This window comes from Squalius cephalus (genome assembly GCF_949319135.1).
Source record: "Squalius cephalus genome assembly, chromosome: 12".
Classification (NCBI taxonomy): Eukaryota; Metazoa; Chordata; class Actinopteri; order Cypriniformes; family Leuciscidae; genus Squalius; species Squalius cephalus.
In genome coordinates, this window is record NC_137133.1 from 38,526,296 (window position 1) to 38,540,131 (window position 13,836).

Sequence of the window (13,836 nt, forward strand, 5' to 3'; positions counted from 1 at the left end):
ATTGCGAGATATAAAGTCAGAATTGCGAGATATAAAGTCAGAATTGCGTGGTATAAAGTCAGAATTGTGTGGTATAAAGTCAGAATTGCGTGGTATAAAGTCAGACTTACGTGATATAAAGTCAGAATTGCGTGATATAAAGTCAGACTTACGTGATATAAAGTCAGAATTGCGAGATATAAAGTCAGACTTACGTGATATAAAGTCAGAATTGCGAGATATAAAGTCAGAATTGTGAGATATAAAGTCAGAATTGTGAGATATAAAGTCAGACTTACGTGATATAAAGTCAGAGTTGCATGATATAAAGTCGCAATTCTGACTTTATATCACGCAATTCTGACTTTATATCTTGCAATTCTGAGAAATAATTAAGATGTAAACTCCCAATTGTGAAATAAAAAGTCGCAATTATCTTTTAAAATGTTTTATTCTGTGGCAGAAACAATCTTCCATACATGATTGTTTTTTAATGTAATATCCCAGAATTGAGGTGAATGGAAACATGGCTACTAATAATGCACAGAAGTCTTGCATCTGTTCAAACTGCTCCATATGTCTAAAGCTTTGGCTTTAGAGTCTTTGACCAGGCTAAACCGATCCACAGTGAGTGCTGATAAAGTGTTCAGAGTTGGTTTCTTGGAACGAGTGATGCATCTTCACGTTTCTGTGTCTGTGTCTCCGACTCGAGTCCCTCCTACACTGTGCACTTGCTTGCTTTCTTACGGGAATCCTCTCTGCTTTAACATGAAATGCATCCTATTAATCTTTAACCGCTTCGGTTATCAGTGGTGAGGTGACCAAATGCAGGAGTTTGGGGTTCATGTGAGCGACTGTTAAATGCTAAAGGATCCACGGATATAAAATCACTGACGTTTAAACAGAAAACTGCAGCTAGTCGAGAGAAGGGTTTCTTTCCTGATCAGTCAGAAAATGTGTGTATTTCGATATGACTTCAAACATTCTCAAGATCAAATGAGCTTTGATTTTATTGCTCAATAATACACTTCATGTATCACAATTATTAGTTATTTTTATTTCTCCTGAGGGATTTTAGGAGAAACATGATTAAACTTACAATTTACAATGAATGCAAACTGTAAAAAAATCTTGAATATTGCACACAGCTCTAAATACACTCCATACGCACCACTGCAATTCTTCCAATTAGAAATTAGACATTAAATCCTTCAGCATAGTGTGACCTTTAAGACCCATGACAAGGCCAATTACTCTCAGACGCCAACATGCACATCTAATACTAATGGATATAATAGTTCAATGCCAATTTATCTAATCAGGAAGAAATTAGAATGTAAGTGTCAAGAGATAATTATGTGAATGCTAATGAATGTTCTTAGAGTTAGTGATTTTAAACACCATTGGTGCTACAGAAATTAAATTAAAAAGTATTTTACAAGAAAACAGAGAACTATGGACACTTGTTTCTGCCACAGAATAAAAAATAAAATAAAAACTTTTTATCTCACAATTCAGACTTTTTTGCAAATTATAAACTCACTATAAATAAAGGTAGAATTGTGAAACTCACAATTGTGAGAAATAGTCAGAATTTCCAGAGAGAACTGCATGACAAAGTCAGAATTGTGAAACTCGCAATGGATAGAAATAAAGTTAGAATTGCAAAATATAAACGTGAAATAAAGTCCTTACCTTTTTTATTTTGTGGCAGAAACAAACTTTCATAGAGAACTAAATGTTCAAAATATAATTGAGATTATTATGAGGTTTATTTTGCATTTTATTAAACAAAATGCATACAAGAAAATGTATATATTTTACAATTACATCCATCCGTCCTGAAGCAAGACCAGCCCTCATCTCTGCGTTAATATAAGAACGTCCTCAGGAAAACACATATAACAACCATCAGACGACAGAACATGCAGTGAAATAAATCAAGAGACAAAAATATGCTTATTTAAGATTATTTTAATTATATATATAAATTAGAAATACAACTTTACTGTTTTGTGTAATTATTATTTCAAACCACCATAATTCTGTAAATTACAATATTTACACATTGTACATGAACCCGTTTTATTTGAAACAATACTAAAATAAATGCATCATGCGTATGAAGGTCCCGCTGGGAGAGCTGGACGGGTTTTGGGAAGACAACAGGCCCTCAAGAGAGAAAAAGAGGATAAATGACTGAGTTTACACTGAGAAATGACAAGTTTATACACTGTGAAACATTTTTGTTGGTTTAACTTTAAAAAGCAAGTAACCTGGTTGCCTTAAAATCTTACGTTTGATGTGATACGATGAAGGAGATTGGTTTAATCAACAGAAACTCAAAGTATTATGTTACTGAACCACATCAATTATCTAAGTTGACTTGACAAAAGCAAAAATGTTGTGGTATAAAATCATGAAATCAGTGTATCTGCTACCTAAATATAACACTTCAGGTGTTTGCATTAGTGTTTGTATGTATAGATTTTCTTGATCATCAGATCCTCATATTAGAGTGATTTCTGAAGGATCATGTGACACTGAAGACTGGAGTAATGATGCTGAACATTCAGCTTTGATCACAGGAATAAATTACACTTTACTGTATATTCACATAGAAGACAGATGATTTACATTAGAATAATATTTCACAATTTTTACTGTATTTTTCATCAAATAAATGCAGCTTTGGTGAGCAGAAGAGACTTCTTTTAAAACATTAAAAATCTTCCCAATTCAAAACTTTTGACTGATAGTGTATTTAATTCTATCACGTTGCATCACGTTATCCACCCCACGCATCATGCATAAGCCAAAATCTGCTCAGAATGACAGAATGCACAGGACATGTCAGTCATAATGAAAACACAAAAATATACTCTCAACATAATGCAACTGATTACCCACCCCAAATCTCATGCATAACTGCGCAGAAATCAGTGCAAATAAATACATTATATTCTAGGATGCATGAGCATATAAACAATATTATTTTTTAAATGAACTTACCAAAGAATGCAAATGTTAACCACCTAAACCTCATGCATAAAGTTAATGCACAGTACAGTATGGGTTGCATATGATGCTGTAAACATAAATTATTAAGGCTATATCACTCTGGACTCTTTGCAATAGTATGCAACAGGTTACCCATCCCAGGCATCATGCACAGCCGAGATCTGCCCCAAATGACTGAATGAACAGGGTGTTTTGGGGGTTGCATTTACACGTCAATGGTATTGTGCACAGTCTGCACACATACACCTTTTCAACATATAATGCAACATGTTACCCACCAAAAACTATGCTCTGGATTGCACTGGCATTACTGTAAACGGTTTTTAAAATAAAATGCAACAGGTTTCCTACGTTAAGTGCATCAGTTCAAAATCAGTGTGTTTTGGGTTGCGTTTCCATGCAACTTGAGTTGTAAACATCGTTTAGATACAGTGCACAGTCTGACCCGAATCAAACCCAATGCACACTGATTAATGCGCGTGGAAGAGTCTCAGTTACACCTTCCTGACGCCTTTATAAATGTGCTCCTGGCCCACATTGAAACATATTCTCTCGCCGTTCCTGGACTGGTCGTTCACGCTAACGAATGAGATCTTAACCGTGTTCGAGCCCTGCGAGTTGAACGGGACCCGGTTCGGGCGACTGTACTGTGAGTTCGGCATGAGTTTATACACGCCCTCCCGTGTGGAGAGAATTGAGTTTTAATTTCATTCTCCTCCTTCCCTCCTCCCTCCGCCGCCATCTTACATTAGCGTTCATTCCGCTGCTGCACGAGCACGCGCAAAACACAGGCAGTGCGCTGCGCGTTCACGCTAGTTAGATCAAATCGAAGCTTTTTTCTCGTCAATTCCAGTTCGTTCTTTCTTTCTTTCTTTCTTTCTTTCTTTCTTTCTTTCTTTCTTTCTTTCTTTCTTTCTTTCTACACTAATCAACATTTCTGTAACTGTGCCAGTGTTACCCAGCTGGCTCATTAACAACTGCCGTCTAATAAATAAATAAATAAATAAATAAAAAAGTTCAGGGCAAGGACATTATAACTCCACACAACAGCAACAAAAGAAGAATTCTCAGGCATGCAGGAATAAACAATAAACAAACACAGCCAATATTTGTTAAATAATTGTTGTATAATTCCACTGAAGGAAATACACCACAAAATAGGCTATAACCATGGTCTCTTCGTATCTTGTAAACGTAATTTTTGCAGATCTAAAGCAGCTTTTTATTGCATAATAACAGATAAATGCACATGCATGAAGAGGGAAAACTAATACTAGCAGAGTAAACACAGAAAAAAACCCACAGTATTAAAGTTAAATCACATCTTTAAATAAACTCATTAAGCATCAAAAGGTTGGTGCTTGTATTGTGTATAGTCTGAGGGATGTGATTAGAAAGTTAAATTTAATAAGAAACACATTTCTGGAGATGAACGTCAGTTCTTGTGCGCCGAGTCGCTGAAGAGAAGTCCGAAGAGAAGAGGATAAAAGTTACATAAAATATGTGACTGACTGTAGACAGAGCTTTGGTCACTTCTAAACAGATCAAACTCCCAGTATTGTTGCAAGTTTTTATATCAGATTGAATCTCATATATAACCTCACATATGCTTCTGGAAACTCCTCTGAAACACACGCTGTCAGTCAGAGAATGTGCTGGAAAACACTAGCGCCGTCCTCTGGTCGGGAAAACACTAGACAGCCTCGAGAACTAGTCCGATTCATTTCCGCGAACCGGTTCTTTCGGACAGTTCTTTTCAATGAATCGGTTCAAAAGAACGATTCGTTCATGAACCGAACATCACTATTCCATACTTTGATCAGCACAACTAGACACTAGTTATATACATAAAAAAAATATTCACGTTGTGGTTACTTTTGACCTGATTGAACAAAAAGCTGATTGATTGTTTTTGGGGGGGTGAATAAGCTTGAGATTATTTTTTTCTGGTGTATATTATAGCATCTACTGAGAGATATACAAGCAATTTAAAGGGATAGTTCACCCAAAAATAATCCCAGAATTTACTCACCACCAAATCCAGGTGTATATGACTTTCTTCTTTCAGCCAAACACAATCAAGAGATATATTAATAAATATCCTGGCTCTTCCCAGCTTTATAATGGGAGTGAATGGTGCTCCTGATTGTGAATCCCTAGAAGTGCATCATCCATCATAAAAGCAATCCATACGGCTTTGATTTAGCCTTGCGAACTGCATTGAAAACAATGTGGGTCAAACTGACCCCTCAAGAGAGAAACTATTTTTTGTTGGTAATTTCTCATCTTTCACATTTATTTAATCACTACAATAGAAGTTTATGTTTTTACATGACTAGAGTTTTTCATAGCCTTGATTTTTGGTGAATTGCATTGAACCCTAAAGAGAAAAATTTCTCATATATCATATTTAGTCACACCAACAGAGGTGTCACGTTCAGTGTGTGTTCCACTGGTCACCTGTTGTCTTCATTACTGTCGTTATGTTCATTTGTCCCAGCTGTGTCTCGTCTCCTGACCTCTGTGTGTTTAAGCCCATGTGTTTCAGTCTGTCTCTATTCTACAGGTTGCTCTGTTCCTGTGATTTGGTTTTGTAAAGATTTGAGATAGTTTGAGAATAAAAACTGCTGTGTTTATATCTTGCTTCCCCTTGTCTCTGCTGAAACCTGATGTGTGACGCGTTTGTGTTTACATGACTAGAGTGTTTCGTTGTGCTGATTTTTGGCAAAATTGCATTGAACCCTAAAGAGATAAAACAAATTTTTTTTAAATATAATTTCTCATATTCCATATTTATTTATTCACTACAGTAGAGGTTTATGAGTTTACATGACTAGAGTTTTTCATAGCCTTGATTTTTGGCGAATTGCATTGAAAACAACGGGTCAAAATGACCAAAGAACAGTTTTTTAAACACAAGAGTTCATAATTTCTTAAATTTTATATATTTTAAGTCTCTAATAAGCTACATTAGAGGTTTTATGTTTTTACATGACTAGAGTTTTTCATAGCCTTGATTTTTGGTGAATTGCATTGAAAACAATGTGGGTCAAATTAACCTCTAATGGTTTTTGTTCATAATTTCTCATATTCCATATTTATTTAGCCGTTACTATAAAGGTTTATGTATTTACATGACTAGAGTTTTTCATAACCTTGATTTTTGGTGAATTGCACTGAAAACAACAGGTCAAAATGACCAAAGAACAGTTTTTTAAACACAAGAGTTCATAATTTCTTAAATTTTATATATTTTAAGTCTCTAACAAGCTACATTAGAGGTTTATGTGTTTACATGACTAGAGGTTTTTGTCGGGTTGATTTTTGGTGAATTGCATTGAAAACAACGGGTCAAAATGACCCAAGAACAGTTTTTTAAACACTAGAGTTTTGTATATTTGTTTAGTCTCAAACAACCTCGAGGTTTCATGGTGTGTTTACATGACTCGTAGTGTTGACATTCGCCGAATTATAAACCAATGGCGACCCCAATGGCGTGCCAATATTCATCAGAGCACATCATAAGATGAAACTAGGCCCGCAAGTTCAGAGTTCTGTCTTTTATAGAGTTTTATCTCTTCATTGTGAATTTTAGCACCTCAGTGATATGTCACTGGATCAGCCAATGAGCTTTCCAGATTTTGCTATAGGAAGAAGTCTCTGGTGGACACATGTGTTATCCGGAACGTTCTTCCTTTGATTGACAGACACTTCTTGTGACTCCCTGCCCCAAAAAAGGACAAAAGGGGTCTAGGATAGCGAACACCCCCCTCACACACACACACACACACACACACACTCGGCCTGGTGGTCTTACTTTAGCACTCCTATCTGTAGTGGGCATTCCTTCTGGAAGTTTCTGAATGGGGGTTTCGAGAAAGTTGGCTCACGCGTATATAAAGCCTGATGAAGGCCTTCTTCTCGGCAGATAAAGCTAAACCAGCGACCAGAAGAAGTCGGCGACACCAAAACTCAAACCAAACCCAAGTGGATTAAGATCTCCATACGCCTGAGACCTTGTTCGAAGACAATTATCAAGGTAAGAGGAATTACGAGTTTGGGATTTGCACTGATTTTAGAACATTGGGCCGTTAGAATGGGGTTCATATCTGATTAATTTACAGCTTTACATTTTAAAGTCCATTTTTTGAGCATACACTCAAAAAAAAAAAAAAAAAATGCTGGGTTGTTTTAACCCAACTTTGGGTCAAACATGGACAAACCCAAACGTTGGGTTAAAAATGTAAGGTTACACTTTATTTTAAGGTGTCATTGTTACAATTACATATTTAAGTACTGATATTAAGCAACTACATGCACTTACTATAGGGTTAGGGTTTGGTTGAGGGTTAGTTGCATGTAATTATGCATAATTTACTGTTATTACTATGGTAAGTGCATGAAACAAGGACACTGTAAAATAAAGTGTTACCAAATGTAATTTAAAAATTTAACCCAACAGCTGGGTTTGTCCATATTTGACCCAAACCCATCATTTTTTAGAGTGCCTAAAAAAAGAAGAAGACATTTCCAATTAAATTGTTGTAAATCCTAAATGCTTTTAGAGCACATCAGACCAACACTGGCCACAAGAGAAGAGCACATGTCTGCAAGCATGCCGACTCATCTCATCAAATCATGACAGCTGTGACTTTTCAACCCAGAGTAACCCAAAACAACATCCTAAAAATGAGAATTGAGAATAATGAGAATCAAATTACATTAGTAAACCCTCTAAAATGTGTTGAAAAGGATAGTATGGGTTGCATAAATGGCCATTTGCGTGAGGACATGTGACACTCCTCCCCCCTCCTGAACTCATGACAGGTGCTGGACATGTGCTGTGCTTTCACAGCGTAGAGAGGGGTAATCAGCTGTCCTTCATCAAAGACTCAGAGCGCAGGAGAGCAAATGAAAAGTTAATATTAAACTTCTTAGTTATGAAAAATGTTGTGATTTAAGACGTAGTGGTGGAAGTAATGAATGCTTGTAAAAAAAAAATTTGGTATGAAAATGTTTTGTTTGTACTATTGGACGAATAGATAGAAGTTAGAAGGATAAAATAGAAGTTCAGATTTAATTATTAATAGAACCAGTGTTGCCAACATAGCAATTTTTTTTCTTAAAAAGTCTGAATAGCGTGTTATAAAGTCTGAACTGCGAGATGTAAACTTGCAATTCTGACTTTTTTCTCGCAATTCTGACTTTATAACTCGCAATTGCGAGAAAAAAGTCAGAATTGTGAGATAAAAAGTCGCAATTATCATTTAAATTGTTTTATTCCGTGGCAGAAACAAACTTCCATCACTTTCCATTGAATATAGCTGGCCAACACTGAAAAGAACACGTGTCAATTCAAAATTCATATTTAGAAAGAATAATTACAGGAAAACACAATGTTCAAACTCCATTCTATTTTAATGAAATATATTTGTTTTGGTTATATTTTCCAATGTTAGAGCTTTCAGAACCCTCATTTGTCCGTTTCCTTCTTGGTTTTGCGCAGATGCCAGAGAAAGCAGCACAGCCCGTGATGGAGGAAGACGTCGAGACCTTCGCTTTCCAGGCTGAGATCGCTCAGCTCATGTCTCTGATCATCAACACCTTCTACTCCAACAAAGAGATCTTCCTCCGAGAGCTCATCTCCAACTCCTCAGACGTGAGTTCAGCAGAGATTTAACCTCATCCTTCCCTCGCGGGTCAAAATGACCCGAAGCCCTAAAATTATACTTAATTGTTATTATTATTTTTCCAGAAAGCTTATTTTATTTATTTTGATAATATTTTTTTCAATTTTTTAATGCAAATTTTTTTCGTTGCTGTTTCTTATTTTATTTACCTTTAAATTACTAGATTTGATCAATGAATAATAAATAAACAGCAATGTAAGCCCATTCCTCACATTCTTTCAACTTAAATTCAAAATAATTCACAATTTCATGCATAACCCTTTTAATTCAGCTCTAAATATCTTACATTGTGTGTATTTGACCTCTTGTGGAAAATAAATAATATAAGATGATATTTCCTGACTCTTGATGGCCTTATATCTCTATATGGAGCTGTTCCTCTGGGTCCTAAAGTCAGTTCACTTCAGTATGCATTCAGATACACATGTAGACATTATTAAATAATTCTTTGGTAAAGTTTTAGCTTTTTTAGTCTTTATTTTGAGGATTTTTAGGTTTTTCTATGTATACTGAAGCATTCCTCGCATTCCATTCATTCCTAAGGGTCAAATTGACCCGCGAGGGAAGGATTTCTTACTTTTTAAAATTTCAACCACAAAACTCCTCTAATCCATTAATAGTTCAAGTGCGACAAAAGTCCTAGTGTCTTGGACCCCTCTGATGAACACTCAATTTAAAAAAATTTTTTTAAATGATTTTCAGGTCAAAATGACCCGAAGGGGTCATAACCAAAGGCTAAATCCAGTTGTTTCAGTGGCCCATTGTTTTATGTGTCTTTAAAACAGGCACTGGACAAGATCAGATACGAGAGCTTGACAGACCCAAGCAAACTTGATTCATGCAAGGACCTGAAGATTGACATCACCCCCAATCAGAAAGAGCGCACACTCACAATCGTTGACACCGGCATCGGCATGACCAAAGCGGACCTCATTAACAACCTGGGCACCATCGCCAAATCCGGCACAAAGGCCTTCATGGAGGCCCTTCAGGCGGGAGCCGACATCTCAATGATCGGTCAGTTCGGTGTGGGTTTCTACTCCGCCTACCTGGTGGCCGAGAAAGTCACGGTCATCACCAAACACAACGATGACGAGCAGTACATCTGGGAGTCTGCAGCCGGCGGATCCTTCACAGTGAAGCCAGACACTGGTATGAGCTCTTAGAAGTTTTTGATACAAATCAATTGGATCTTTATTCAAAAAGTACTAATCATGCTCTGCAATTATAGGTGAATCCATTGGACGTGGTACCAAAGTCATTCTCCACCTTAAAGAGGATCAGTCTGAATACGTTGAGGAGAAGCGCGTCAAGGAAGTTGTGAAGAAGCACTCTCAGTTCATCGGTTACCCCATCACGCTTTTCGTAAGTGCCTCTACTTTGGTACCTGGACTGCAAACCTTCCAATGCTTCCAGTGCCCAGATTGTAAAACAGATAAAGATTGCATTGATATAAAGTCGCAATTGAGTGTTGACTGACTTTTTTCTCACAATTCTGACTTTTTTCTCACAATTGCGAGTTATAGAGTCCAAATTGCATGATATAAAGTCGCAATTGAGTGTTATAAAGTCTGAGTTGCAAGATATAAACTTGCAATTCTGAATTTTTTCTCACAATTCTGACTTTTTTCTCTCAATTGCGAGTTATAAAGTCCAAATTGCATGATATAAAGTCTGAAAAAAAAAAATGTTTACGCTTTTTGTAAGTGCCTCTACTTTGGTACCTGGACTGCAAACCTTCCAATGCTTCTAGTGCCCAGATTATAAAACATAAAAATATCTTGCAGATTGAGAAACAGAGAGAGAAGGAGGTTGACCTTGAAGAGGGAGAGAAGGTGGATGAGGAGGTGGCAGCTGGCGATGACAAAGACAAACCCAAGATTGAGGACTTGGGGGCTGATGAGGATGAAGACACCAAAGATGGCCAGAACAAGAGGAAGAAGAAGGTCAAGGAAAAGTACATTGATGTTCAGGAGCTCAACAAGACCAAACCCCTGTGGACCCGCAACCCAGATGACATCACCAATGAAGAGTACGGCGAGTTCTACAAGAGTTTAAGCAACGACTGGGAGGATCACCTGGCCGTCAAGGTTGGTAGTTATATTAAGTCATAAATATAACATAAAAATGATTGGACTTTTATTGAGAAGACCACCAATCTTCTTGTTGATACAGCACTTCTCGGTCGAGGGCCAGCTGGAGTTTCGCGCTCTGCTGTTTATTCCCAGAAGAGCCTCCTTTGACCTTTTCGAGAACAAGAAAAAGAGAAACAACATTAAGTTATATGTGCGCAGGGTCTTTATCATGGACAACTGCGATGAGCTCATTCCAGAATACCTCAGTAAGTGTCTCAAGAGTTCATTATAAATGATTCCTAGACATATGACCCAAGAGTTTAAGTGTTAACGAGTTAAACTTTCCTCCCAGACTTCATTAAGGGCGTCGTGGACTCTGAGGATCTGCCGCTGAACATCTCCAGAGAGATGCTTCAACAGAGCAAGATCCTGAAAGTCATCCGCAAGAACCTGGTCAAGAAGTGTCTGGATCTCTTCACCGAACTCGCCGACGACAAAGACAACTACAAGAAGCTTTACGAGCAGTTCTCCAAGAACATCAAGGTACATGTGCTTTTCGAGTAGCTAATGAAACTCATTTCAATATATCCAAGATATATCCTAAAATATATTTCTATTCTAGCTGGGCATCCATGAGGACTCCCAGAACCGCAAAAAGCTCTCGGAGCTGCTGCGCTACTACACATCTGCCTCTGGAGACGAGATGCTTTCCCTCAAGGACTACGTGTCTCGCATGAAGGACACCCAGAAGCACATCTACTACATCACCGGTTAGTGGTTCATGAACTTAACCCTCTGGTGCTCTTCGCATGCCAGTCAAAAATGACCCATCTCTTTTTTTTTTTGTCAATGAAATTAATGTACTATATTTTAGTTTGATAATGTTTTTTATTTAATAATGTGTATTTTTAGGGGATTTTTTTCATACTAAATGATATTTACACTGTATTTATAATCCATTTATTCACTTTTTGAGCATAGACCTGAACTTAAACTGTGGTAAATATTAAATGGTTTAGAGAAACAGACTGAAGTTTGATCTCTGTTCAAAGACGACACTTGGCGGATTATTGCTGAAGTGAAAAAAGTAACAGAATTTTACGTGTTTTGTTCTGAAAAATGCACATAAATACTATTTTCAATTTTTATATGAAATATATATTTTCTAAAAACAAATATATACGTTTCAAAACGTAAAATGACAGAAGAGCACCAGATTAAACATTACTTTAACCCAAAGAGACCATTTTCTTACAACTTTCAAAACTCTCCAAAGGCGAGACCAAAGATCAGGTGGCGAACTCGGCCTTCGTGGAGCGTCTGCGCAAAGCCGGCCTGGAGGTGATCTACATGATCGAGCCCATCGATGAATACTGCGTTCAGCAGCTGAAGGAATATGATGGCAAGAACCTGGTGTCAGTGACCAAAGAGGGTCTGGAGCTTCCCGAGGACGAGGACGAGAAGAAGAAGCAGGAGGAGTTGAAGACCAAATATGAGAACTTATGCAAGATCATGAAGGACATCCTAGACAAAAAGATTGAGAAGGTAGAAGCTATTAGCATACTAGACTAAGATTTAGAAGTGCATAGTCTTCAGAACTCTGAAATGATAATGAATATTTGGATTTGTATCCAAACAGGTCACCGTCTCGAACCGTCTGGTGTCTTCGCCCTGTTGCATCGTCACAAGCACATACGGCTGGACGGCCAACATGGAGAGGATCATGAAGTCTCAGGCCTTGAGAGACAACTCCACCATGGGCTACATGACTGCTAAAAAGCACCTGGAAATCAACCCTCTCCATCCCATCGTCGAGACCCTGCGAGAGAAGGCAGAAGCCGACAAGAACGACAAGGCCGTGAAAGACTTGGTGATCCTGCTGTTCGAAACCGCCCTGCTCTCCTCGGGCTTCACCTTGGAAGACCCGCAAACGCACGCTAACCGCATCTACAGGATGATCAAACTTGGTCTTGGTAAGTGTGAGAGCCTACTGTTTATTACACTCTACAAAATGCTGGGTTGTTTCAACCCAAAAATTGGGTTAATTTAAAAATGTAACCCAACTTTTGGGTTTGTCCATATTTGACCCAATTTTGGGTTAAAACAACCCAGCATTTTTTAAAGAGTAGCATTATATTGCACTCTGCTCTTTGGTCATTGGTAATGCCCATCAAAAAACCACTCATTCACTCTTAAAAATAAAGGTTCTTTCTTGGTGTTGATGGTTGCATGAAGAACCTTTAACATCCATGGAACCGTTCCATTTTATTTTTTTATTTTTTATTTTTTTTACAGTGGAAAAAGCTTCATTAGATTATTCAAATGTTCTTCACACTAAGAAAAAAATGGTTCTTTTAAGAACCGTTCACTGAAAAATTCTTTAGGGGAACCCAAAAAATGATTCTTCAAAAGCATCACTTTGAAAATCCCATTTTTGGAACCTTTATTTTTAAAATCGGCATGAAACCATTGGGAATTGACCGGATCATTTTCATATATTGCTGAGGATTGTCCCGCCCTCACCAGTAAACACATCAGAAAACAAGAGATAATCTTTGATTAACGATTACGAGGGCGCATTATTTTATTTTTTTAAATAATGATGTGCATGGTTAAATCCTCACTGCAATATTCCATTAAAAAATATAATTGTAAATTTTGATTTCATGGTGGCTTTAAGATTGTAGTCATATAAATTAAATTTCAGAGGAAAAAGTGACTTAATTATTATTGAATCTGTATTTTGCAGGCATCGATGATGATGACTCTACTGTGGAGGACATTACTCAACCCGCTGAAGAAGACATGCCAGTTCTGGAGGGCGATGAAGACAGCTCTAGAATGGAGGAAGTTGACTAAAGAGTTTTAGTGTAAATAGCACTAAATTGTATTTTTAATGTATTTGAGTGTGTGTACATGTAGTGACCAGAAAACTGTATGTTCTAAGCTTTTCTAATTTAAGCTGTTTTTGTAAACATTTTTGGAGTTGAATATTTTTAATAAATGATTAATAATACATATGAATTGAGGTCTGTCCTTATTTCGCTGCTACTTCTGATTTCGTTAAAGCA

At 37.2% G+C, this 13,836-nt stretch overlaps 2 protein-coding genes across 2 annotated transcripts; one reads left to right on the forward strand and one right to left on the reverse strand.

Annotated features, from left to right (window-relative positions):
* Positions 1-3,494: 3,494 nt before the first annotated feature.
* Positions 3,495-3,793, reverse strand: wdr20b (WD repeat domain 20b; the record flags this gene model as incomplete). The annotated part of the gene is given in 2 exon segments (XM_079888726.1): positions 3,495-3,689; positions 3,692-3,793. Coding segments are annotated over 2 exon segments (246 nt in total). The 5' UTR covers positions 3,743-3,793.
* A 2,890-nt stretch (positions 3,794-6,683) lies between these two features.
* hsp90aa1.1 (heat shock protein 90, alpha (cytosolic), class A member 1, tandem duplicate 1) lies at positions 6,684-13,783 on the forward strand. The gene is made up of 11 exons (XM_079887424.1): positions 6,684-7,039; positions 8,507-8,659; positions 9,476-9,842; positions 9,922-10,055; positions 10,478-10,780; positions 10,866-11,031; positions 11,118-11,308; positions 11,388-11,535; positions 12,042-12,310; positions 12,405-12,738; positions 13,515-13,783. Exons 2-11 carry the CDS (start codon positions 8,507-8,509, stop codon positions 13,622-13,624), a joined length of 2,175 nt encoding a protein of 724 aa, XP_079743550.1. The 5' UTR covers positions 6,684-7,039; the 3' UTR covers positions 13,625-13,783.
* Positions 13,784-13,836: the final 53 nt, after the last annotated feature.

What these genes read in the sequence shown, in the direction of transcription:
- hsp90aa1.1 (XM_079887424.1), top strand. Translation starts at nt 8,507, where the DNA reads ATGCCAGAGAAAGCAGCACAGCCCGTGATGGAGGAAGACGTCGAGACC. An exon ending in CACAGTGAAGCCAGACACTG is followed by an intron (nt 9,843 to 9,921) that starts GTATGAGCTCTT and finishes CTGCAATTATAG; the next exon opens with GTGAATCCATTGGACGTGGT. An exon ending in GCACATCTACTACATCACCG is followed by an intron (nt 11,536 to 12,041) that starts GTTAGTGGTTCA and finishes AACTCTCCAAAG; the next exon opens with GCGAGACCAAAGATCAGGTG.